General features: G+C 38.6%; 1 protein-coding gene across 7 annotated transcripts in view; it reads right to left on the reverse strand.

Annotated features, from left to right (window-relative positions):
* Positions 1-26,229, reverse strand: part of ROCK1 (Rho associated coiled-coil containing protein kinase 1) — a 144,409-nt gene that overhangs the window by 7,946 nt on the left and 110,234 nt on the right. For 5 of the 7 annotated variants that reach the window (XM_080686181.1, XM_080686179.1, XM_080686180.1 and 2 more), the window contains 7 exons: positions 21,960-22,125; positions 21,064-21,157; positions 20,563-20,651; positions 16,623-16,811; positions 14,636-14,795; positions 5,491-5,561; positions 4,711-4,799 (listed from right to left, as the gene is read on the reverse strand). In XM_080686181.1, the coding sequence (XP_080542307.1) occupies positions 4,711-4,799; positions 5,491-5,561; positions 14,636-14,795; positions 16,623-16,811; positions 20,563-20,651; positions 21,064-21,157; positions 21,960-22,125 (858 nt within the window). Of the gene's footprint in view, positions 1-4,710; positions 4,800-5,490; positions 5,562-6,013; positions 6,063-14,635; positions 14,796-16,622; positions 16,812-20,562; positions 20,652-21,063; positions 21,158-21,959; positions 22,126-26,229 lie in introns of all 7 variants that reach the window. The other 2 variants (XR_013961521.1, XR_013961522.1) reach the window with 1 other exon arrangement.

Below are 26,229 nucleotides of genomic sequence, written 5' to 3' on the forward strand. Positions count from 1 at the left end.
ACCTAGCAAACTGCAGCTCTAGTCAGACAGCTCCAAAACCTCCAAACCCCAAGCAAAGAGAAAACTGTAGTTCTCGCTGTAGCTCCTGCTGGGTGGCCTCACACAGTAGCTGACCTGCACCCCACTGGAGATCCAGAAGCCAGTGTACGTAGTGGTCAGTGTGAGACAACACCAGATTTCAACTCCTCACATCCATAAGTGACACATTCAAGAGGCAGACTCAGTGAGCACCAAAGCCCCACTGAAACAAGTCCTGCACCATAAGGGTGTTTCCAGCGCAGCAGTTCTTCCATTATAGACACAGCGGGTCCTCACAGCCAATTGGCCTGGAGGTCAATTCCTCCCAGTGTACCAACAGCAATCAAGGCTTAACTACACCAAGACTTTGCACTCAGCCCACAAAGGGGTGTACCAAGAGTGTCCACCTCAGGTGATAGGCTGAACCACTGGTCACCTACAACAGAAAACCACTCCATCAACACAGGAAAGCAACAAAATGCGAAGACAAAGAAACATGTCATGAATGAAAGAAATGGAGGAAAGCAAACTACTGGACATAGAGTTCAAAACCACATTTATAAGGTTACTCAAGAATCTTCTAAAAATAGCCGAGAAACTTGATGAGACCTCCCAGGAACTTAGTGAGACCTTCAAGGACCTTAATGAGAATGCCAAAAAAATAGAAAAGGACCAGTCAGAAATTAAGCATACACTGTCTAAAATAAAAAATATACAGAAATTCAACTGTAGATCAAAGGACCCCAAGAATCAAACCAAAGATCTGAAATATGAGGAAACAAAAAACACCCAACCAGGAAAACAAAAAGAAAAAAGAATCCAAAAACATGAAGATAGTGTAAGGAGCCTCTGGGACACCTTTAAGCGTACCAACATCCGAATTATTGGGGTGCCAGAAGAAGACAGAGAGCAAAATATTGAAAACCTATTAGAAGAAATAATGACAGAAAACTTTCCCTACCTGGTGAAAGAAATAGACTTACAAGTCCAGGAAGCACAGAGAACCCCAAACAAGAGGAATCCAAAGAGGACCACACCAAGACACATCATAATTAAAATGCCAAGGGCAAAAGACAAAGAGAGAATCTTGAAAGCAGCAAGAGAAAAACAGTTAGTTACCTACAAGGGAGCACCCATATGACTGTCAGCTGATTTCTCAACAGAAACTATGCCGGCCAGAAGGGAGTGGCAAGAAATATTCAAAGTGATGAATAGCAAGAACCTACAACCAAGATTACTCTACCCAGCAAAGCTATCATTCCAAATTGAAGGTCAGATAAAGAGCTTCACAGACAAGAAAAAACTAAAGGAGTTCATCACCACCAAACCAGAATTATATGAAATGCTGAAGGGTATTCTTTAAGAAGAGGAAGAAGAAAAAGGTAAAAATAAAAATTATGAACAACAGAATGACAACAAATACATACCCTACCAACAAGTGAATCTAAAAATCAAGTGAATAAAAAATCTTATGAACAGAATGGACTGATGAATGTAGTGGAGTCAGGGACATAGAAAGGGAGTGGACCGACAATTCTCAGGGGGAGAGGGGTGTGAGGGGTGCGGGAAGAGATTGGACAAAAGTCTTACACCTATGGATGAAGACAGTGGTGGGGGGTAAGGGCATGGGGTGGTTTGGGGAATCAGGTGGAGGGGAGCTATGGGGAAAAAAAAGAAGAGGAACACCTGTAATAATCTGAACAATAAAGATTTATTAAAAATAAATAAATATGGAAAGGTAAAAAATAAATAAAGATTAAACACAGGTCTACTCTATGACACAGAATTCCACTCCTAAAGTTCCTAAAAGGAATGTTCATAGCAATCTAATTTCTAATAGTCCCAAACTGGAAGCAACTCAAATGTCTGTCAACAGAACAATGGATGAAAAAATTGAGATATATTCTTTCAACAGAATGCTATTCAGCAATAAAAAAAAACACACCAGAAATTGCTACACATAGTAAAACACTATGCTAAGCGAAAAAAGCCAGACAGAAAAGAGTATACACTGTATAATTCCATTTATATAATTGTAGAATAGGCAAAATTAATTTTAGTGATAGAATTTAGATTTTTAAATGTTTTTTATTAATTTTTAGAGAGAGAGGAAGGGAGAGGGATAGAAACATCAATGAGAGAGAAACATCATTGATTGGCTGCCTCCTGCACACCCCCTACTGGAGATTGAGCCCACAACCTGGGCATGTGCCCTGACTGGAAATCCAACCAGAAACCTCTTGGTTCATGGGTCGATGCTCAACCACTGACCACATCGGCCTGGCTAGAATTCAGATTTTTAAAAACATATTTTTATTTATTTTAGAGAGAGGAAGAGAGAGGAGACAGAGAGAGAGAGATACATCAATGTGAGGGAGAAACATTGACCCGCTGCCTCCTGCATCCTCACCCATTAGGGATAGAGTCCACAATCTGGGCATGTGCCCTGATGGGGAATCGAATGGGTGACCTTTTGGTGCATGGGTCTATGCTCAACCGATTGAGTGACACCGGCTAGGGCCAGATTTTTTTCCTTCTGAGAAGAGGCAAAGGTGAGATTTCTAGGATGATGGAAATGTTTTATTTTACCTTGTCTTGAGTGGTGATTACATGGGTGTTTATAAAAGTCACTGAACAGAACATTTAAGATGCACGCACTTTAATATATGAAAATCATACCTCAATAAAAAGGTAAAACAAAAATGACCTCTCATTGATCTAAAAAGTATTTAACTTAGTTGAAAGATGATGCCTCTTATATTGTTTATATATTATTCCATTTACATGGTCATTTAAATTTTCATAACTAATGCTTTTTTAAAAAAATAGGAAATGAAATATCAGTACTCTGGTATTTGCTCAGTTCTTTTATATTCTAAGTATAAATGGCTCCACAAATGTTTAATTCCAATGGCAATACTTCATTTTAAGTTATGTTTTTCTTGAATACACCCACTACACTTTAAATTTACATTTTGTTGCATATGTTTTACCCTTAGTCTTTAAACTTAAATACAGAACTATCTTAATCTATGAAGCCAGCATTACCCTAATCCCAAAACCAGATAAAGACACTACAAAGAAAGAGAATTACAGGCCAATATCCCTGATGAACATAGATGCTAAAATCCTCAACAAAATTCTAGCAAATCGGATCCAGCATTACATTACAAAGATTATACATCTTTACCAAATGGGATTTATTCTGGGGATGCAAGGATAGTACAATATCTGCAAATCAATAAGTGTGATACATCACATAAACAAACTGAGAGACAAAAATCACATAATCATATCAGTTGACGCAGAAAAAGCATCTGACAAAACCTAACACCCTTTCTTGATAAAAACCCTCAGCAAAGTAGGAATAGAGGGATCATACCTCAACATAATAAAAGCTTTATATGAGAAACCTACAGCCAACATTATATTCAATGGGCAAAAACTAAAACTATTTCACCTAACAGGAACAAGACAGGGATGCCCACTCTCATCACTCCTGTTAGACATAGGATTGGAAGTGCTAACCATAGCGATTAGACAAGAAGAAATAAAAGGCATCCAAATTGGAAAAGAAAAAGTAAAACTGTCATTACTCACAGATGACATGATATTGTACATAGAAAACCCTAAAGACTCCATCAGAAAACTATTAGAACTAATAAATGAATTCGGCAATGTAGCAGGATACAAAATTAACACCCAGAAATCTATGACTTTTTTATACACCAATAATGAACTTACAGAAAGAGAAACTAAAAAAAAATCCCATTTACCATTGCAACAAAAAAATTAAGATACCTAGGAATAAACTTAACTAAGAAGGTAAAGACCTGTACTCAGAAAACTACAGGACATTGAAAACAGAGATAGAGGAAGACATAAACAAATGGAAGAACACACCATGTTCATGAATTGGTAGAATCAACATCATTAAAATGTCCATACTACCCAAAGCAATCTAGAGATTCAATGCAATCCCCATTAAAATACCAATGGCATATTTCACAGATCTTCTTTATATAATCTATAGCACCTGTTATAATATAGGAAGCAGTGCTGGGAAATGACTTTAGAATGAATACAAGAAAGAAAACCCAAGCTTATTACAGGCCTCTTTGATCTGTTATTAGAAAATAAGAGATACATTTATATTTCCTTTTTAAAAATGACCACATGATCATATACATTTTGAGATGCTTTCTGAACTTAGAAGCAATAAACATTAAAAACTTTACATTAAATCTTACTTTAGAAAAATGTGCCCTATCTGGGTGGTTTAATTGGCTGGAGCATCTTCCCGTACACCAAAAGGTTGTGGGTTCAATCCCTGGGCAGGGCGTATGGGAAGCAACCAATCAATGTTTCTCACATTAATGTTTCTCTCTTTCTCCCACCTTCCTTTCTCTCTAAAATCAATAAATATATCCTTGGGTGATCATTTAAAAACATATTGTCTTTAGAATACGTAAGTCAGTTATGCAAAATTTTCCCTTTCACATTTTGTTTAAGATTTAATGTAAAGTTATTATTTAAATATAAGAAAAAGAGAAAAGTGTGTAAAATAAAATATAAACTAAATTGTAAGTCTAAAAATAATTGATTATATATGTAATACTTTCAACAATAAAGAATTATTTAAAAAATAAAATTAAAATAATTATCATAAGTTAACACTCTAAAGCAACTTACTCTATGTCTAATACCATAGATGGATTGGACTGCTCCTTATCTTGTTCATCGTTATAAAATAAAATTTTTTTGCTGCTTACCACAACATACTGAAATGAGAAAAGAGGGAAGAGGTATAAGATCAACATTAACTTGGTTGAAAGTAATAGGCATATCTGCCATTACTAGTAAATTATATTATACTAGAGGCCCAGTGTACAGATTCATGAACGTGAGTGGGGGGTCCCCTCAGCCTGGCCTGCGCCCTCTCTTAATCCAGGACTCCTCAGGGGAAGTCGAATGCTGGTTTAAGGCCAGGCCTGCGGGTATTGGGCCTAAACTGGCAGTTGGACATCCCCTGAGGGATGTAGCAGTGCGCCAAGCCGCAGTCAGACAGGGAGGAACCCGAGCCAGTGCCACACTGCTCACGCTCATCCCAGCCCATTGCGCCTGCCGCCGCCGCCGCTTGGTAGCGCTGCCTGCAGAGTCAGGAGAGGCTCCCACTGCCACAGCTGCGCATGCCAGCTGTGAGCCTGGCTTCTGGCTGAGCGGGCACTCCCCCTGTGGGAATGCGCTGACCACCAGGGGGCAGCTTCTGCATTGCGCGTCTGCCCCCTGGTGGTCAGTGTGCGTCATAGCGACTGGTCGACCGGTCATTCCAGTTGTAACAGTTGCTTAGGCTTTTGTATATATAGATTAATCTAAAATCAATGCTAATAATAGGGCAGTTACTACAAGTTCTACACTTAAAAGTAAATATGTAACAAAATATCAACTGGAAAACAATGAGGCATATGGTACCTGTTTCTTCCAGCCATATCGTTTGATATTTCCTCTATTTGGTATTGAAAGCCAACCTTCAATTCTTGACTCTAAGAGAAAAAGAATATATAATATTCAGTCTTAGATTATAACAAAAGGAAAAGCTATTAACAAGTTGTCTGACAGCATGCAGCAACAGGCATTTGAACACAGCTAAATGAATAAGTGCTATAATTTGCTCTTTCATGCTTCAATCACACAAATCAACTTTAATGGCCATACAAAGATTGCAGAAAAAAAATTCCAAGCCACTTTTCCCCTTAAAATTAACATTTAGTACTCAATTACAAAAGTATGAAATAACAAAAATAACCTTAAGAGCCAGGCAAGACTGGAATGGACTGCAGCTCAAATGGGATATGATACAGAAGACTATAAATATCATTTAACATTCATATAAAAATACTTAGCAAAAAAAAATTATGCAGCAAGTAGAACAAATCAGAGCCATGATTTACACAAGAAAGAGCAAGCAAAAGTACAGAAGTGTCCTATTACTCACAGAAGATAAGAATAGAAGATAAATAAATAAGGAATGCAGGCAGAATCAACTAGATATAAAGAATAAGAGACAAGCATTTTATTTGTTTTCTCAGTACAATATTCTGATAAACTTTTTGGTAAAACACCCATAAAAATTTCAATAATACTGTCCAAATTTAGTTGGTGGGATACTTAATTCTAGTGGTAAGTAAGTCCAATTACAATTCTCATCAAACTAAAAAAGTGCAAAGCTTTTTAACTAATTGTGGTACTAGAATTTAATAAATAGCAAAAGAACACAGAATTCAGTTGGTCAACCTTTAATATTTTAACGAGTTTGTACATACCAGAAATTCTAGACTAATTCTATCAAGGCATTTTATAGTAATTATCACTACTGTTTAATTATAATTGTTTATTAGAAATATTTTCGAGAAAAAGATGATTCCATTAGAAATAGTTATTTTATATCAGGTTGGAGAAAAGTGCACTTAATTGTTCTTATATATCTATTTTATATTTGAAACAACAAAAGAATGGAAAAGTAACCAAATTTAAAATACAATACTATAATGTGACAGATTATACCATGATCTAATCAGAATATATATATATATATGTGTGTGTGTGTGTGTGTGTGTGTGTGTGTGTATGTGTGTGTGTGTGTGTGTATATATATATATATATATATGTATATATATATATATATATAGTGCCCTTTCCACACAAAGGCTGTAAAAGAGCTCAGGTTTACATTAAAGGTAACAACAATGGATAACATTCACTGAACATTTATTTTTGCCAAGTGCTTTACAAGTAATATCTCATCTAAAAATGTATATAATTCCATGAATACAGGAATATAGGATAGGATAGGTTCTATTATCATCTTCCATTTACAAACAAAGAGACTGAGGGTTAGCAAGGGGAACTGACTTGCCTAAGGGTACTCTTATCAGTAAATGTCAAAGCTCTAAGGCTTGCCTCAGCATTCTAATTTCAGAGCTTAAGTTCCTAGAGCACAATACTATTATGTCCTTTAACAAGCTTTGTAGTTAATTGAATCAGGGTCATGTTCTTGTTCCAACTTCTTCAATGTACTTAACGCCCTTTGCTTTTGTTATTCCCTTGCACTCATTAAAGTAGAGGAAATAGTGAGAAACTTCAACTCAAAATGATCCCCCACTTCTCCCAGCTTTTTTCTTAGTTGCTGTTACTTAGTCCATCAATAATTATTTTGTTTCCTTAGGTAGTTCCTTGGTAAGTTTTGAAGTGCAGAGACCATAGCCTAACACTGCATCTGACATATAGAGTAGGTACTTGATAACTATTTGTTGGTTATTTTGGAATTCTGCTTTTTAAAAGTTAGCCAATTAAGCCATTCTCTGTAAATAATGGTTATAATTTAACAACCAAAGGGCTGTTTTTTATATTAAATGACATGCAGAAGGCTGGTGATCATTCACAAATATTCTCTTAGAAAAGCAAAGAATTATTGCTAGGACAATTTTCTTCCAAAGTGCCAAAAATTGGACCTCTTATTCCTAAATCTATTTAAAATCACCAATTCCTCACTGAAAATAAAGGACATGAAAGCCATTGAAATCCTGACATTTATACAAAATTGTTTATGCCAAAATATCCCCCCCTGTTATTTTTTTCTATGAGGATAAATGACAAAAATATTTATTCTTTCTGGTTCTGAGTTTGGATTAACCTGCCAGTGTTTTCTTTATTATATTTTCAATCAATTAGTACATGTTATAACTTTATCTGTCATTTTAATATTCCTATAGAAATTTTATATACCAAAGGCATTTTATGAATCAAAAAAGCCCAGTTTTATATTTGTTGTAATTTAAATGAAGAAATTTAGAGCTCAGAAAAGGTACAGAGGATATGTGGTTTTTGCCAATTTAAAACAATAATGTTATGGAAGAAAATTTTAGTTTTTTCTTCTGGTGAATTATCTTCAGAGAAACAGTTGAACAAATACACAATATATACTCAGCTATAACAAAAAATACATACTAGCTTCTCCTCTGTGTCCTTACTTAAAAAATATATATATATGTTATTGATTTCAGAGAGGAAGGGAGAGGAAGAGAGAGAAACATCAATGATGAGAGAGAATCATTGATCGTCTGCCACCTACTGGGGATTGAGCCTACAATCTAGGCATGTGCCCTAACCAGGGATCCACCCATGAACTCCTGGTTCATAGGTCGACGCTCAACCACATCAACCAGGCTATTTCCTTTCTTCTTAGATGCAAGTTAATGTACCAGCTTTTAATATTATAAAGACCACCTTTACAATCATGACCACTTGTAATGTAAGTGGCAATCTGAAAGTATAATGTAGTCAATTCCATCTTTTACATCACAGACACAGAAATCAGCTTCTCCAGATAAAGAAATGTTGAGGACTTCTAAATCTGGGTTATCATCAATAACATACTACAGAAGTTAAAAAAAAAAGTTGGCACCACATTTTCTGTATTTGTAGAGCAACTTTAACTTAAAAAAAAAAATTAGATGTGCATTACTGCAATATCAGCAATTGACTCCTTTACCCAAACAAGAGATAGAGAGACTAACTATATGTAAATCAATATTTAATATAGCCAATTTAAACATCAAAGCTAAACTCTGATGACTACCTAAGTTTACCTGGATAAACTACATACTGCTTAAGAAACAGAACTAGAGAACAATTCTAACGTATTTTAATTATATTCAGAAGTGATATTAAAAAATGAAATCAACCAATGCTTAAGAATTCAGATGCACTGATTATCTTCAAATCACTGGTTATATTTGGACAAAATCACAAACTCTCATATGCTCAAATACTTGGAAACACATAAAGAAATCTACCATTTAGAGAGGATCCAAGATGGCGGCATAGGTAAACACCTAAACTGCTGCCTCACACAACAATTTCAAAACTACAACTAAAAGACAAAACGTCTATCACCCAGAACCACGGGAAAGCTGGCTGAGTGGAAGTTCTACAACTAGAAGGAAAGAGAAAACAGCATTGAGAGGTGCACAAGGGCTGAAAAGCTGAGGTACGGAGGCGCGCGAATCAGGCTGGTGATGGGCGACTAGGAGCGCTGCTTTTTTCAACCCAAAGGGAGACAAACTCCCAATTACTCCGAACTCCAGTTTCTGGTGAGACGCGGGGGACCCATACTCCTACGGGGAGAAGCTGGACTGTCTGCCATCGGATCAGAAAGTGAGGGATGCTTGCTTGCAGGGCTGCGCCCAGGAATAATTGTTTACTGTGCTGGGGCATGGGACACTGGGACGCAGAGCTGGCTGACTGGCAGCCATCACTGTTTGCCACGCCCTAGCCTAGTGACGCCTTGAGACCCCGCACCGCACAATCTACAAACCCACCCAAGCTCCAAACAGCGGCTTTAGCATATGAATGGCCTGCCTTATCGCAGCTTAACCTAACAAACTGCAGCTCTGGTCAGACAGCTCCAAAACCTCCATACCCCAAGCAAAGAGGACAAAATTGTAGTTCTCGCTGTAGCTCCTGCTGGGTGGCCTCACACAGTAGCTGACCTGCACCCCACTGGAGATCCAGAAGCCAGTGTACGTAGTGGTCAGTGTGAGACAACACCAGATTTCAACTCCTCACATCCATAAGTGACACATTCAAGAGGCAGACTCAGTGAGCACCAAAGCCCCACTGAAACAAGTCCTGCACCATAAGCGTGTCTCCAGCGCAGCAGTTCTTCCATTATAGACACAGCGGGTCCTCACAGCCAATTGGCCTGGAGGTCAATTCCTCCCAGTGTACCAACAGCAATCAAGGCTTAACTACACCAAGACTTTGCACTCAGCCCACAAAGGGGTGTACCAAGAGCGTCCACCTCAGGTGATTGGGGAGGCTGAGCTACTGGCCCCTATAGGTCACCTACCACACAAAGCCACTCCATCAACACAGGGAAGCAGCAAAATGCGGAGACAAAAAAACATGTCACGAATGAAAGAAATGGAGGAAAGCAAACTACTGGACGACATAGAGTTCAGAACCACATTTATAAGGTTATTCAAGAATCTTCTAAAAACCGCTGAGAAACTTGATGAGACCTCCGAGGAACTTAGTGAGACCTTCAATTCTCTCTTTTTTTTTTTTAAAAAAAAATATATTTTATTGATTTTTTACAGAGAGGAAGGAAGAGTGATAGATAGTCAGAAACATCGATGAGAGAGAAACATCGATTAGCTGCCTCCCGCACACCTCCCACTGGGGATGTGCCCGCAACCAAGTTACATGCCCTTGACCGGAATCGAACCCGGGACCCTTCAGTCTGCAGGCCGACGCTCTATCCACTGAGCCAAACCAGTTTTGGCGACCTTCAATTCTCTTAATGAGAATGCCAAAAAAATGGAAAAGGACCAGTCAGAAATTAAGCATACACTGTCTAAAATAAAGAATATACAGAAACTCAACTGTAGATCAAAGGACCCCAAGAATCAAACCAAAGATCTGAAATATGAGGAAACAAAAAAACACCCAACTAGAAAAACAAAAAGAAAAAAGAATCCAAAAATATGAAGAGAGCGTAAGGAGCTTCTGGGACAACTTTAAGCGTACCAACATCTGAATTTTTGGGGTGCCAGAAGAAGACAGAGAGCAAAATATTGAAAACCTATTAGAAGAAATAATGACAGAAAACTTTCCCTACCTGGTGAAAGAAATAGACTTACAAGTTCAGGAAGCGCACAGAACCCCGTACAAGAGGAATCCAAAGAGGACCACACCAAGACACATCATAATTAAAATGCCAAAGGCAAAAGACAAAGAGAGAATCTTGAAAGCAGCAAGAGAAAAACAGTTAATTACCTACAAGGGAGCACCCATACGATTGTCAGCTGATTTCTCAACAGAAACTATGCAGGCCAGAAGGGAGTGGCAAGAAATATTCAAAGTGATGAATAGCAAGAACCTACAACCAAGATTACTCTACCCAGCAAAGCTATCATTCAGAGTTGAAGGTCAGATAAAGAGCTTCACAGACAAGAAAAAGCTAAAGGAGTTCATCATCACCAAACCAGGATTACATGAAATGCTGAAGGGTATTCTTTAAGAAGAGGAAGAAGAAGAAAAAGGTAAAGATAAAAATTATGAACAACAAAATGACATCAAATACATACCTACCAACAAGTGAATCTAAAAATCAAGTGAATAAAAAAATCTGCTGAACAGAATGGACTGATGAATGTAGTGGAGTCAGGGACATAGAAAGGGAGTGGACCGACAATTCTCAGGGGGAGAGGGGTGTGAGGGGTGCGGGAAGAGATCGGACAAAAATCTTACACCTATGGATGAAGACAGTGGCGGGGGGTAAGGTCATGGGGTGGTTTGGGGAATCAGGTGGAGGGGAGCTATGGGGGAAAAAAAAGAGGAACACCTGTAATAATCTGAACAATAAAGATTTTTTAAAAAAAGAAATCTACCATTTAAAGTTTTAAATTGCACAACTTGAGATCACTGGATGGAAAGAGAATGGTGCAGATAATCAATAAGATATAATGAATATTAATGGAGTGCTGATACCAAGTGTTTTTCCTAATGCTTCATCTACTTTAATATTCTTAGGTCAATAGTTACAAAACAAGGAAAGAGAGACATTTATTACTTTAGTCTTTGTGTCATCTAGACAATAGGCAAACTTAACCCTAAAGGTAATCTTTGTATTTACACAGTGTGCTGGGCTACAACCTGTCACAAAAACAAAAGAAGGATAAAGACATAAAATTAATAAAAGGAGTGCTTTTAAGAACTTCGAAGGGTTATAAGTCAGAGAAGGAGTAATGATTTTTTTCTAAGCTTTTCCAAGTTGAGAACTTAGATTTAATCTAGTTAATGATAAGACCTCCACTAAAATTATAGAAGCTGAAATTTAGATACACATGATAATTAAATAAGACTTTTTATATTAAATGATGAAATCTAAAAGAAACAATTAAAGTAATATATCAGTTCATCTACCCAACTACTTAAAAAAGAACACTTTATCAAACTAAAAGTATGATCCATATTTCAAAAGGCTTTTAACTGTTAAGTAAACTATTTCATTTAAAGTCCTTTCTTTTTTTAGTCTGTATTTAAATCCATTTACTAATTTTCTAAAATAAGTAAAATTAATCATGAGTCATTAACTTTGAAAAATCTTTCAGATACCTGAATGGTATATAACTCTCTAATATTAAGAATAAAGTAAAAATTCTTTAACAATTTTTCTATATATGACTGCAAACCTTAAACTTTATTTGCAAGGGACCATTTTTAGGCATCTAGAAAATGGTAGGTTTAATACAGATTTTCAATTTACTAGCAAAATATCTAACAGAGAGGTAAAATAATACTGATAAAGATTATCCATTAATTTCTACCTCCAATATGAAAATCAAGTGTACAACACTGTAGAGATCTTTATAAGTTTGAAAACTAAGAACACAGTAATAGAGAAAGAGGTACCTTAATTGGTTTCCTTTTATAGCAATGGGACAGGCCACCAGTATTTTTAATTTTTCCCCTCACTCAGTTTGGACTTTGAAATAAAAACAAAATTTCTGAACATACCCAGCTATTTTAAGTAATATACTCAGCGTGGAGCCAGTAGAAACTTTTAAAAATCTTTGTTGACTGACTCCAAAGTGGATTTATTAGATCCAGATTCTGAAATCTAAATGGATTCCTAACCCAAGTCTGCCAATCAAACCATCTGATGATCCTTTGAGTTTAGCCTTCCTAATAAATAAGCCAGGATAGAAGATAAAACTCATCACCTTCCTCTTTTATTTTTTTAAATCCTCATTTGAGGTCATGCTTTTTATTGATTTGAGAGAGAGAGAGAGAAAGGGGGAGGAGTAGTGTGAAGGTGGGAAAGAGGGAGGGAGGGAAGAAGAGAGAGAGAGAAACATTGATGAGTTGCCTCCCACACCTAGGTCTGACCAGGGATTGAACCCACAACCTGGGTATGTGCCCTGACTGGGAATCGAAACTGTCACCTTTCAGTATATAGGATGACACTCCAACCAGCTGAGCCATACCAGCCAGGGCTCACCTTCCTCTTTTTAGAAGTCCCCCAAACTCATCTTTCAATTCATATCTTCTAAACAGATCAGTCTCTGAAATGTTTAATCTAATGCAAAGAAAACCAAGGCACACATAATAAGACATTATAAACAAAGTTAAAGGGAAATGAGGGGGATAAAGGAAAAAAAACAAAAACCCAAACTGGTCAGGATATTTAACCTACACTAAATTCAGTTCAACAATGAAAAGAATTTAGCCAAACACCTCTAAAAGTCAACTCTTACTAATAAATAAGTCCAACTTTAGAAAGATGTTCAAACAACAACCGAAGCTAGAGATTCCTTTTAAATCCAAATGATCCTCTGATAAAAATAAGCACCTACAAGTTTCTCAATAGGCAGGAGGTTTCAGAGAGCCAAAAATGAGAAGAGAAGAAATTTCTTGACCACTGGAATAAGAAATATTCATTCCCTGCCCTATCCTTCCAAATATCTGATTTTGAGCTAGCAAAGCTACAAAAGAATGAGGACAGGGATTATACGGTATACAAATAAGAGCTGAATTAGCTTCCGACATTAAGTCCCACTTTCTTGGCCAAGAATGATAACATAAAAATTTTCTAAGTAGTTTATCACGCTTCTTACATCAAGTAACATCAGTTAAGATAACATCCTTATAATATCGAACATGTTGCTTCATAAATATCTTTGTATTCATGCATTATTCAGGAAATACACTAATTAAAATATTTTCAAGTTTATGACAATGTAAACAAAACTTCCAAACCTTGAACTAAGAATGTATGCCAAATGTGTGTGTGAATGCCTTTAAAATTTGTAATGCAAGTTTTAATACACATATATACATATATAACTAATACATAACCTATTTACTTCATTTGTTATTTGAACCTGTAATATGTATATGGATCATCTCTTTTAAAAAGACATGTATGACAGCTTGCACTACAGTTAACCCAAGAATGAAGCTGTGTTTATTTTTAAAATGATTCTCCACTGGAGAAAAGAAGACAGAAAAAAGTCTAAAGTCCTAGCTATGCACTTTGTCTTTACTTGACTCCCTGCCTCCTGTCCACATCTTCCAAACCTTTTTATCTATTTCTCTAAATTTTAAACTTAAAGTTTGACTAAAGTTTATCACTACTACATTAGGTATGCTTCTATATAGGGCTGCTGTGGTTCTGATTAAGTACAGTTCTTAGTTTTAGCACAAAAATACAAAAAAAAACAAAACACAAAAAACATTAAAGAGCTGCTGCAGCAGCTTTAACTTTCACCTTGAAGTTAGGCTGCTCAAAATAGGTTCATAGAGTTCTTCAGGTTTCTATTCAGATATAGCCTCTCAGATCTATTATAATAGTCTAACATTGCTTATGACTGATTTTATTCCATAAAGTGCACTCAGTATACAAATACCAAGAGACTGGCTATCAGAAACAAACTCCCTCTTAAGGATCCATGGACAAAATGACAAGAGGCAGAATACCAAATGAAAGAAACACACATTAATTCCCATGACATTTAAGCAAACTTGAATGAAGTAATAGAAATATTCTTACCTGGAAAGTTGCCATCAGTTTCATCAGCACTAGGAAAACTAGCAACACTCGTAGAATCCGAAAGGTCCAGAAGTTTAGCACGCAATTGCTCGATATCACTCTCTTTGCTAGCCAACTGCATCTGAAGCTCATTCCTATGTGTACATTCTTCTACCAATTGCTATTTTTGAAAAATACCAAGATAATAAAAAGCGTCAAGAATAAATTTCCAAAATTAGAAATTAAAAATTGATGGAACTATAAATAAGTAATCTAAAGTTGCAAAACTGAAAAATTTACTGAAAACTTCATGAATGTTTACTATTACAGATTTTGATCTGACTATACAAAAGGAAGTTCTCTTCCTCAGGAACATATTGTTTGGTTAAGCTCCTTTTCTCCTTGCTTTAAATGAGTATTTTTTTTTAAAATATATTTTATTGATATTTTACAGAGAGGAAGGGAGAGGGATAGAGAGCTAGAAACATCGATGAGAGAGAAACATCGATCAGCTGCCTCCTGCACACCTCCCACTGAGGATGTGCCCGCAACCAAGGTACATGCCCTTGACCGGAATCGAACCCGGGACCTTCAGTCTGCAGGCCGACGCTCTATCCACTGAGCCAAACCGGTTTCGGCTAAATGAGTATTTTTTTTAAATACAAAGCATCAAAAAACAAAAAAGAAACTCTTATTAATAGAAAATGCTTTTGGGAGGTTCCAAATGAAATAGTTTAAAGGGTACAGAAAGCTTCTCAGTACAGTAAGATTTTTAAATGACAGAGTCAATGCTTGGATCTAAATTTAAGACCAGAGACCATGTTCTCAACTTTGTGCTATCAATAATCAAGAACATATCAAAAAATTAAGTTTGACATTCTGATTTCAGAAAAGTGAGTCCTAATTAGAGAAAAATAAATATACCAAGTATATAAATTATAGCTCCAATAAACCAAAACTTCTATCCCAATTATAGTCACTATGAGAGGCCCAGTGCACGAATTGGTGCACGGGTGGGGTCTGGCCGGCCCTGCCCTAATCGGGCGGATCAGGGTTGGGCCTGTCGGGAGAAGGAGATGGCGGGAGGTTGGCTAGCGGACCTGCCCCGATCAGGGCCCAATCAGAGCCGGGCCGGCTGGGGGAAGGGGCAGTGGGCTATTGGCCAACAGGCCCCACCCCCGATTGGGGTTGGGGGGCCGTTTGGGGGTGGGGCCAGCCATAAGGAGGGGCTGTGGGGGGTGGGCCGGCCAGACACGCCCCCAAATGGGGTAAGGGGTGCCAATCAGGGGGCCAGTGGCCTAGGGGAGGGGCCATGGGTGGTTGGCCGGCCGGCCCTGCCCCTGATAGGAAGAGGGGGTTGATCTGGGATGGGATCAGGCCGGGGGAGGGGCTTCAGAAGGTTGGCAGGCTGGCCCGCCCCTTATTGGGGTGGGGAGGTGCAATCAGGGGTGGGCCAGCCGGGGCGGAGGGGCTGCAGGCCTATTGAGGTGGGGCAGGCTGATAGGGGACGGGGCTGGGCTGGGGGAAAGAAGGGGACATTTGGCCATAGGCCCGCTCTGGATCGGGATGGGAGAGTCCGATCAGGGGCAGGCAGGCAGGGGGGAGGGACCACGAGGTTGGCCAGATGGCCCCAACCCCCTGATCGGGCAGTTCGCTGGCCACAGTGGGCATTATAGTGACCAGTCGTTATGGTCATTATGGTCGTGACAGTCACTGGCTTTTTATATATATAGATAATACCAGCCATATCTCAATTTCAGCCTAAAACCAAAGAGCAGATGCTAATGAGTAAAAATTACTCAAGATATAATGGTTAACAGACAATACAGCATCTTTCTATTTCAAGATCATGGTTCATATTAGGGTAATAATAATAAAATTGTGGAGAGTATAAACCAAAATATGCATTTTTATATGAAAAATCTAATATAAACAAGGATAATACGCATATTCAGCAATAACAATTTAAGAAAATAACCCTCCATGTGCATACACACACAAACCTTACCGCTTGCATGTCATTCAGTTCCTTCTGATGTTTCACTACCATCTGGTTGAATTTCTCTCTTTCTTGGTTGAGTTCCAATTGTAGCTTTCGATTTTCCTTTTCTTTCTTCCTCAAATCCTGTGTATTAGCTTTCTTTCTATCAATTTTAAAGTCTTTTCGATTCATTATTTCTGCCAACTTGTTAACAGCCTATTAAAATATTAAGATATTATTAGTAAGAATTTCAGTGTAGCCATCCAATTTAAATTTCCACTAAAAATGTATTTTTTCTTCAAAATCAGGAAGGAGGACTTTTTTGTGCATAAAAATTAGGATAACCTAATGAAAGTTGGGACATGATAATTGGTAGCACAAGTAGCAACAATTACTGACTTATCTCATTGCTCAAATGTAAAAACCAGATAAGCTTGAAAAAGTCATTTAGCATTCAACAATTATCCAGCACTTATTATACTGTATGTAGGTACTCTGCAAGGTACTAGATATAAAGATGGTGAATACAGATATGTCCCAAAGGCATTCTAGTCTGGTGGAGGAGCCAGACAAGCAAGCATTTCAGTACAGTGATAAGAAGAAAGAGGCATGTAAGGGTGCTGTAGCAGTAGTACCTAACTGAGAGTTGGAGAAGTAGGGGAGGCTTCCTCATGGACCTGCATATGTGTCCACACGTTTCTTAAGAGACAAAGAGAAGGTGGAAAAGCAAAAAAATGGTCTGAAGGAGGGGAGGCAAAGATGGCATTACAATTAGAGGAAGGAGTACATGGCAAAAAGGCCCAAGATAGTTTTTTTTCCCTTTGGACAAGTGGGAAAGTAGGTGACAGGGCAAACTGAGTAGGCCACACTGAGACTCTTTGGAAAGTGAAAGGAAATCCTATCTAATAAAGAGGGAATATGCTAATTGACCCTCACGCCCTCACAAAGATTGGTGGCGCCCATGGCCACAAGATGGCAGCACCCAGTCCCCTCAGCCCCACCGGGGCGGCAGGTGCATGGCAAGGGCTGGTCTGAGGCACAGGCAAGCCTAGGATGGTGGCTGCCCAGCTGCCCAGGGCAGCCCAAGGCTCGGGTAACCAGGGCCAGCTGAGGCTTGCACTGCCAGCAGTGACAGCAGTAGAGGTGTGATGGGGCATCGCCTTCCCCTGATTGTCGGGTCGCCTCCCACCCCTGAGGGCTCCTGGACTGTGAGAGGGGGCAGGCTGGGTTGAGGGACCCCCACTCCAGTGCATGAATTTTCATGCACCGGGCCTCTAGTGTAAATATATATTTGAGGATAACATCTTTTACGAGATGGAAAAAATATATTCAAAAGGAGAACTGTTAAAAGCATGTGAAATCAGCTACAGAAATTATAAAACCTAAGTCATGGTATACCTGTTCCTTAAGTAATCTAATCTAATAAAGAGGGAATGTGCAAATTGACTGTCATACCGCAACAAAGATGGTGGCGCCCACAGCGGAGGTGGGGGGGATTTCCGTAACACAAGATGGCTGCGCCCACAGCGGAGGCCCAGTTCCCGTAACGAGCCTTAACGAGCAATCAGCAGAGACCTGAGGCTGCATTGCGCTGGGCCGGGGCAGGGGACCTAAGTCTGCGCCCCCCACCCAGTGGGACTTGACAGGGGACCTCAGGCCAAACCCTCTGCCCCAGCACTGGGTCAGGGAACCTCAAGCCACACCCCCTGCCCTGGCCCAGGCTGGGGGACCTCAGGCCGTGCTCCCCCAGCCTGGGCCAGGGGACCTCAGGCCACGCTCCCTGCCCAGTGGGACTTGACAGGGGACCTCAAAGCACGTTCCCTGCCCCAGCCCAGGCCAGGGGACCTCAGGCCACACCCCCCGCCCCGGTGCCGGGCCAGGGGACCTGAGGCTGCACCACCCACCCGGTGGGGCTTGATGGGGACCCTGAGGCTGTGCCCCCCACCCTACTGGGACCTGAGGCTGCACCCCCCCCCCGCCCAGTGCGCCAGGGGACCTGAGGCTGCGCCCCCCGCCCAGCTGGGCTTGACAGGGGTGGGGCCGGCCGGGTCTGGGTCTCTCGTGATTTCGAGGCATGCGTGGGTGGGCAGGGACTTGACTCTGGGTTCCGCAGCGCACCCCAGCCTCTGACAGGAGGAAGATTTTCATATGCATTTTACTAATTTTCTTTCATCTCTGACATTTCTATTATAGTGAAAGGGCAAATAGCAATATCAAAATATTTCCTCTAATTAATTCCCTTTTAAAGTGCACAAATTTCATGCACCGGGCCACTAGTGTTAAATAAAAGATTGTCCACTAGAAAAAAGAAGTCCTAACCACTATCATTGCCATGTAGATAAGGTTCCATCTAGGATGAGGAGCTCTCGAATTATTTAATGCAGTAAAAGCTTACTTCATTAAATTTATAAATGAATATTTGTTTTTTTCTAATCATAAATCTAACATATTATAAAAAAATCAAATACAGAGATATACTAGTATTATGAAGAAAGTGGAAAGCTCTTATAATAAATATCATCCCCTCAAAGACCATCTCTGCTAAAGCCTTCTCTTTTCTTTTATTCTGCTGGGTATATATCCTTCTAGATGTCTCTCTGTATATAAGTAGATTGCATACACATGTAAACCTACTTCATTTATTTTCAGTGGCTCCTTTGCATTCCACTGTATGGATGTATCATGATTTATTAATAATATACTGATGGGCGATTGGTTATTTCTATTTTTTCACTCTTAAAGCATATAAATAAACTTTCCCTATGTTCATTGGTGCCAAAGCTGAGTATCATCTCATTTAAATCTGCCCATTTGACTGTCAAAAAGATACCTCCTTTTAATTTCTATTTCTTTATTATTGTGGTTGAGCTTTTCAAAGATCTTTACTGTTTCTTTTTCTCTCAAATGTCCCTTTTTTCCTTCTATTAAACTGTCTTTTTCTCATTTGAAGATGTTCTTTATATATTTATCTATATTTGCTGTAAATATTCTTCCTAGTTTTTTTCCAACTTACACTGTTTTGGGCTCCACAGATCTATATTTTTATGTAATAAATGTCAACCTTTTTTTATGCTCTGTTTGGTATAAAGGTAAGAAAAACCTCCACTGAAAAATTTTCAACAGATAATAAGTACATTTTTGGAAGATTAGTTGCAACATAAAGGATTATTAAGAGGGAGAGTGCATTAGTGGTAGAAAATATTTATTTTACTGTAAAAATCAACTGAGGTACACAGTACCTTAAAAGAATTTAAACTACTGGATACCTTTATAAAATGACAGGATATCAAGTTTTAGTGTTAAAAAGTCTGATTTAGCTGCAGCATTAAGTACAAAGTATTATATCCACCCCTATAGTGTCTTATTTATTCCCAATTCTTCTCTCTTGGCTTCAGTCAATGTTTTCCCTTCCTTAAATTTTACAACTGTAAATTAGAGTCTTCTGTACAATCTAAAATATTCTTTCTAGTCAAATGACTAGACAAACTAGCTTTCTTAACTCAATTGAAATCCTATTTCCTGAATAAACCTTCTTTATTTAATGAAGAAAAACTATTGCATTATTTGTTCCAATGAAAAGCCTAACTCTTATACCCTCTTTTTTTTTTTTAAATCCTCACCCAAGGATATTTTTTTTTTCAATGATTTCCAGAGAGAGTTGAAGGGAAGGAGGGGGAAGAGGAGGGAGAGAGAAAGAGAGAGAGAAACATCGATGTGAGAGAGACATATCTACTGGCTGCCTTCCACATGCACCCCTGCTGGGGTTGGAGAATCTGCAATTGAGGTATGTGCCCTTGACCGGGAATTGAACCCAAGACTCCTTGGTCCATAGGCTGACGCTCTAACCACTGAGCAACCAGTCAGGGGTTATACCCTCAGTTTTAAGAAAAAGTGCATAAAAAGCAAATATTAACTTCTGAATATTCAATACTCAAATACAAACATGGAAAAGACTGAGCACATGTACCTGTGTTTTAAGGGTTCGTTCTGTACTGATATTCTTTTCAAAGGCAGCCTTAAGATTACTGATCTCCTCCTCTTTCTTCTGTTTATAATCTGTCAACAATTTATATAAAATGTTATTGTATGGCATTAATTACTTTAATTTCTGCACTCCAAATCAGCAATGTAATACAAATAAATAATACAATAATTAATAAATAATAATACAAGAATAAACTCTTTCACATACTCACAACTGTAAAACTACTTTTGCTCACCCCGTATATATACTGTGAAAGGATTCCTCCCTTCCCCATTGAGTTAACATATCCATCACCTCACAGATTTACCTTATTTATTTATTTTTTTAAGAGTGAGACTATTTAAGTTCTACTAAAATAATTCTTAAGGCTAAAGAAGTTATTAACATATGAAAACAAACATTTCTAAAACATAATGTAAACAGCTAAAGATTTACTCTGAACTGATTTAATGTTATGCTTAAAAAAACAACAACCCTACATACCTTCCTCTGATTTCCTCATTTTATCAGTTAGCTCTTCATTTTCTTTTCTTAATAATTCAACATCTTTGGTTAGCATGCTGTTCACTTCCTCAAGCTAAACAAAGCACACAAAAGTTTAAACTATAATCTCTTTGCTAGTCTTATATTTAAAGCAATAACCTTTAAAAAAATACTTTCATTTTTTCCTAAATGAAAACAGATCTGTCACTGCTTAACTATAAATATGCCTGGTTTCCAGTTTAAAATATGTAATTATAATTAAATTAAAACAGTTAAAAACAATTGTTAGCTTCCAAAAATTATTTCAGAGAGAGAGTGTGTGTATATGCTTGCAAATACACATACAAATACAAATGAAGAAAAGAAAAAAAAGTGTAATGGAATGAAAACTAGACTGAAACTAGAGAATTTCCATTTAGTTTTCTAGCTTTGTGATCCTTCCGAGTCTCAGTTCCTTCACCTGAATGATAATGAACATGACAATTTAAAATGTTTGATTGATTACTTTTAGACTTTTATTCATCACTCTATATAGATTATTTAATTTAATCTTCATAAGAATTCTGAAGAGTATTATTATTTCTATTTTATAGATGAAGATTCTGAGGCTTGGAGAAGTTAATCGGTTCCAATGTATGAAAATAATACAATAAATGAACTTAAACTAAGCATTTCTTCACATAAAATATTTTAACACCTACAGCCAAAAGGAGAAAAAAAAATCCCCAATACAATTTCAATTCCTAATAATTGTTTTGAGTTACATAAACTATTTTATACATGAGTACAGACTGACCACTGTAAACATGCATGCACACACACTCACATCCTAAACTTTAAGATGTAACCTATTTTTATTTAAAATTTTAGTCATATAACCTCCTATCACCACTTACCCGACTAACAGTGTGATCTTTATCTGTAATCTCTTGTCTATTTCTTGAAGCAGCTTTCTTGCTTTCTTGGGTCAATTCAAAGTACTGTTCTTCTAAAAGCCCTCGAGCCAACTGCTCAGACTCAGCTTTTGTTTCCGCTAGATCCAGCTGAGTAGCAAGAGTTTCTCTGCAATACATTTATAAGAGAAACAGATACAAATAAACGCTTCACTATTGCACAGTGATTGCCATGAACATTCTTATAGTTCAGGAAATCACTCGAGCTGTATGTCTTTTCTCAAAGGGTGACTGAGCTCAAAATCAACTCTTCTAGAACCTGAGATTTAGCACATCTTTCATCCAACTACTATTAGAGAACATGAGCCATCTTTTTTTTTTATTGACTTTTTTAGATAAGGAGGAAGGGAGGGAGGGAGGAAGGCAAGGAATGGGAGGGAGGGAGAGAGAAAGGGAAGGAGGGAGGAAGGAAAGGAGGGAGTGAGGGAGGGGGAAGGAAGAAGGGAGGAAGGGATGGAGGGAGGGAGGGATGGAAGGAGAAACAAACATCCATATGAGAAAGATACCTTGATTAGTTATCTCCCACATTGATTAGTCACCTCCCATATGTGCCCCAACCGGGGACTGAACCCAAAACCTAGGTATGTGCCCTGACCAGGAATCAAAACCACAACCTTTTGGTGTATCGGATAACACTCCAACAAACTGAGCCACCTGGCCAGGGCAATAAAGAACTCTTTAATGTTTAATAATCAATAATTTGCTAATGTGCTTAACTAAGAAAAGATAATAAAGCAATGGCAAGTAGTCTACTTTTGAAAAGGAATTTGTTGTGGATTTGGAATGGAAGGTAGCATGGCACAGGGGAAAAGTCACTGGCTTGTAAATCAGGAGGCCAAACCTTAAGACCTTATCTCTATTCTTCCCTCCCTCCCCCCTTTAATCTTTATTGTTGAAAGTATTACATAGTCCTCCTTTTTTCCCCATTAATCTCCTCCAGCCTGCTCCCCCTTATCCCTGTTCTATCACTAACTAATTGACAGGGACATTGGACAAGTTCCTTACACTTCCTGGAGCTCAACTTAATCACCTCTGTAAAATAAGAGGGTTAAACTAAAGTATTTTTGAGGTCCCTCCCAGCTCTGAAATTCAATGAGATTATAAAGTCTTATGAAAAGATTTACAAACCACTATAACCTATTCTAGGAAAACTCCTTGAGAATTACACTTTTAAGTCTTCAGAACTGACAATCAGATCTGGACCAGATCACTTCAGTTTGCCTGATCTTTTTTTCCAAAGAGCCTCTCTTCAATAAGCTATTCTGGTCATGATTGTGCCCTCTGTATATATCAGGCTCAATAAATGTTTGCTTAATGAATGCCTTTCACCTGTTTTCTACTAAGAAAGTGATGCAAATTTGAATTTTCTGTCTCAGGCCTAAGGAGAAAGTCATACTGTAATAACTAAAAAATCCTAATATATAAAGAGCCAGGTGCCATCATGACTGAACAGATGACCGGTCACCATGAAGTGCATGGAGTACCTCTCGGTCCCCCGCCCCCAGCCCCGAGCCACTCGCCATGAAGGGGGGGTGGCGGTGGGAGGGACTGGGGACTGTTGAGTGGTGGTGGCTGTGGCAGCGGGCTGCTTTGCAGGACGGCAGTGAGCTTAGCAGAGCAGTCACTGGGCAGCAATGAGTTTCGCAGAGCAGTCACGGGGCGGGGGGAGCTTTGCGGACTGTCCAGCGGCCAGCTTTGCGGGGCGGCAGCAAGCTTCGCAGAGCAGTCAAGGGGCTGGGGGAGCCTTGCGGAGCAGTCGTGGGGTGGGAGGAATTTTGCGAAGCAGTCGAGGGGCAGGGGGGACCCTCGCGGAGCAGTCGCGGGGGAGGATTTCATGGAGCATGGTGGGGTGGGGGAAGTCTCGCGGAGCAGTGGCAGAGCGGGAGAAGCCTCGCAGAGCAGTCAAGGGGCCGCGAGCATCACGGAGCGTCCTGGGGCGGGAAGCTTCATGTAGCGTCACAGGGTGGCAGAGGCCTGCAATGGAGGCCAGGCTAGGCCTAGGGACCCTAACCACAAACGATTTTGTGCGTGCTGGACCTCTAGTATATATATATTCTTTCATTTGTTCAACAAATATTTATCTGAATGCTAGCATGTGCCAAACAGTGTTCAAGGAATTAAGGCATGCAGCAGAAATACAGTTGCTGGTCTTAGAAAGCATACATTATTAGGGTGATACAGACAATTTACAAAAATGAAGTAATATACAGTATGCCAGAGAAGAATAAAAAAAAAAGATGGAAGAATGTGGTTGCTACATAAAATGTGGTCATTATTTTGAAGTCCTTTCTGTTCAGATGCATTTGAGAAGAGATATGAAATAAGAGAGTAAGCCATGTAGGTAGTTGGGAATACAGTGTTTGGGCAGAGGAAATATCTAATAACAAATGCCCTAAGGTTGGTCTGAAGAAAGCTAATGTGAATAGAATGAGAGATGGGTGAAAGTTGTGAGAGACATAGCAAGAGAAGGGGCAGGGGGATGGTGGAGAGAAGAACAAACATTATAAGCCTTTCTACAACAACAAAGGGACTTTGCCTTTTATTCTGTGTTCTATTTTTTAAATTCTGGCTGGTGGCCTAAGATCAGACACTAGGGGGACAATGGCAGAAGCAGGATACCAGTTGGGAAAGTGTTGAAATAATCAAGATTAGAAATGGTATTTTGGATCAAATTGGTAAATGGTACAAATGAGTGATCAGATTCTGGACATATTTTTTAGTTATAGTTAGGAGAACTTATTGATGGACTGCATGTAGAATCTTAAAAAAAAGAATCTAGGATGATTTCAAGTAGTTGACTTAAATAACTAGGAATAATAGAATTGCTAATACTGAAATGGAAAAGACAGGGAGGAGCAGGTTGGCAAGGTGAGGGAATCAGTTATTTTTTCTGGACATGTTACATGTGAGATGCTTATTAAGTACTCAAGTGTATATGTCAAGTAGACAGCTGAATATACAAGCCTGGAATTCAGGGGAGAATATACTAGTACACTGATGCTATTTAAAGTTGTGAGGCTGGATAAGAACAAGTAGGGAGTGCTCCCTTGGGTCCTCCAAACTTTAAAGGTCTCAGAGATGGGAAGGAACAAAGGAGCAAGGAGGTTGAGAAACAGTAGCCAGTTCAGTAAGAGGAAAATACCCCTGATGTCACAAAGCCAAGTGAAGAACTTTTGTCAAGAGAGAGTAATCAACTATGTCAATTGCTGCTGTTAAATAAGGACTCAGAATTGACTACTGTATTTAACTTTAGGAAGTTCCCTGTGACCTTGAGAAGGGTTGTTTTAGTAGAGTGAGTGCAAATATCTGACTGAAGTAAACTCAATGGGAGAAGAGGACCTGAAGAGAAATGGTATGCCCCTTTCAGGAAGTTTGCTATAAAAAGAAACAGAAAAATGAGAAGATAGCTGGAAGTAGATATGCAGTTAAAAGAGGGTGTTGTTTTTTTTAAGAAGATATTTGTCTGCAGGATTAAAGAACAACAGGAATGATTATAGAAAGAAAAAATTGATTTAGGAAAGATAAGAGAATTACTGGAGTCATATTTATAAGTAGACAACAAGCAATAGGATAAAAGGGCTACCTTTAGGTAAAAGCACATTTTGGTCATTTACGTCAATTAAAAGGAAGGCAGGAGGTTAAGAGGTACAGATGTAGATAGTTAGTAGCAATGGTGGTGAGGGAGAGTAGATGTTCTCCGACATCGAGAAAGCAAGACCATTTGCTAAGGATGAGGAAAGGTTGTTGAAGATCTGAAGAGAGATATAAAATAGTTGTCTAGAAGAGTAGGTTAATTAGTATATTAGGTAAAGATAGGAAATATTGCCACTGGAAAACCTATGAATACTAAGGGTGGTTCTGTGCTATTAAATTATAGGCTTCAGGTGGATAATGTTCTCATCTGGAGTTACCACTTGACATCAAATTAAGAATAAAGTACTGAAGTTATTCATTAAAATGCAAGAAAACCTATTTATCCCAAATTATATTTCTATATAATTGTGCAAAAGAAAGCAAAGAATGATAAGGTGCTTTAGGATAAAATTATCTGTAACTATTTCATCCAGACTTTCTTCACAACTCTCCATAGTGACAGACCTGTCTTTACTGATGTTTAAGGCCAATCTCTCACCTTCCTTCCCCCATCTCCTTAAAGAACTAGAATAATTCCTGATTCTTCTGGGTTATAAGACTATAGGCAGGGGCTTTGTTC

The sequence above is a fragment of the Plecotus auritus genome (assembly GCF_963455305.1).
Source record: "Plecotus auritus genome assembly, chromosome: 8".
Lineage (NCBI taxonomy): Eukaryota > Metazoa > Chordata > Mammalia > Chiroptera > Vespertilionidae > Plecotus > Plecotus auritus.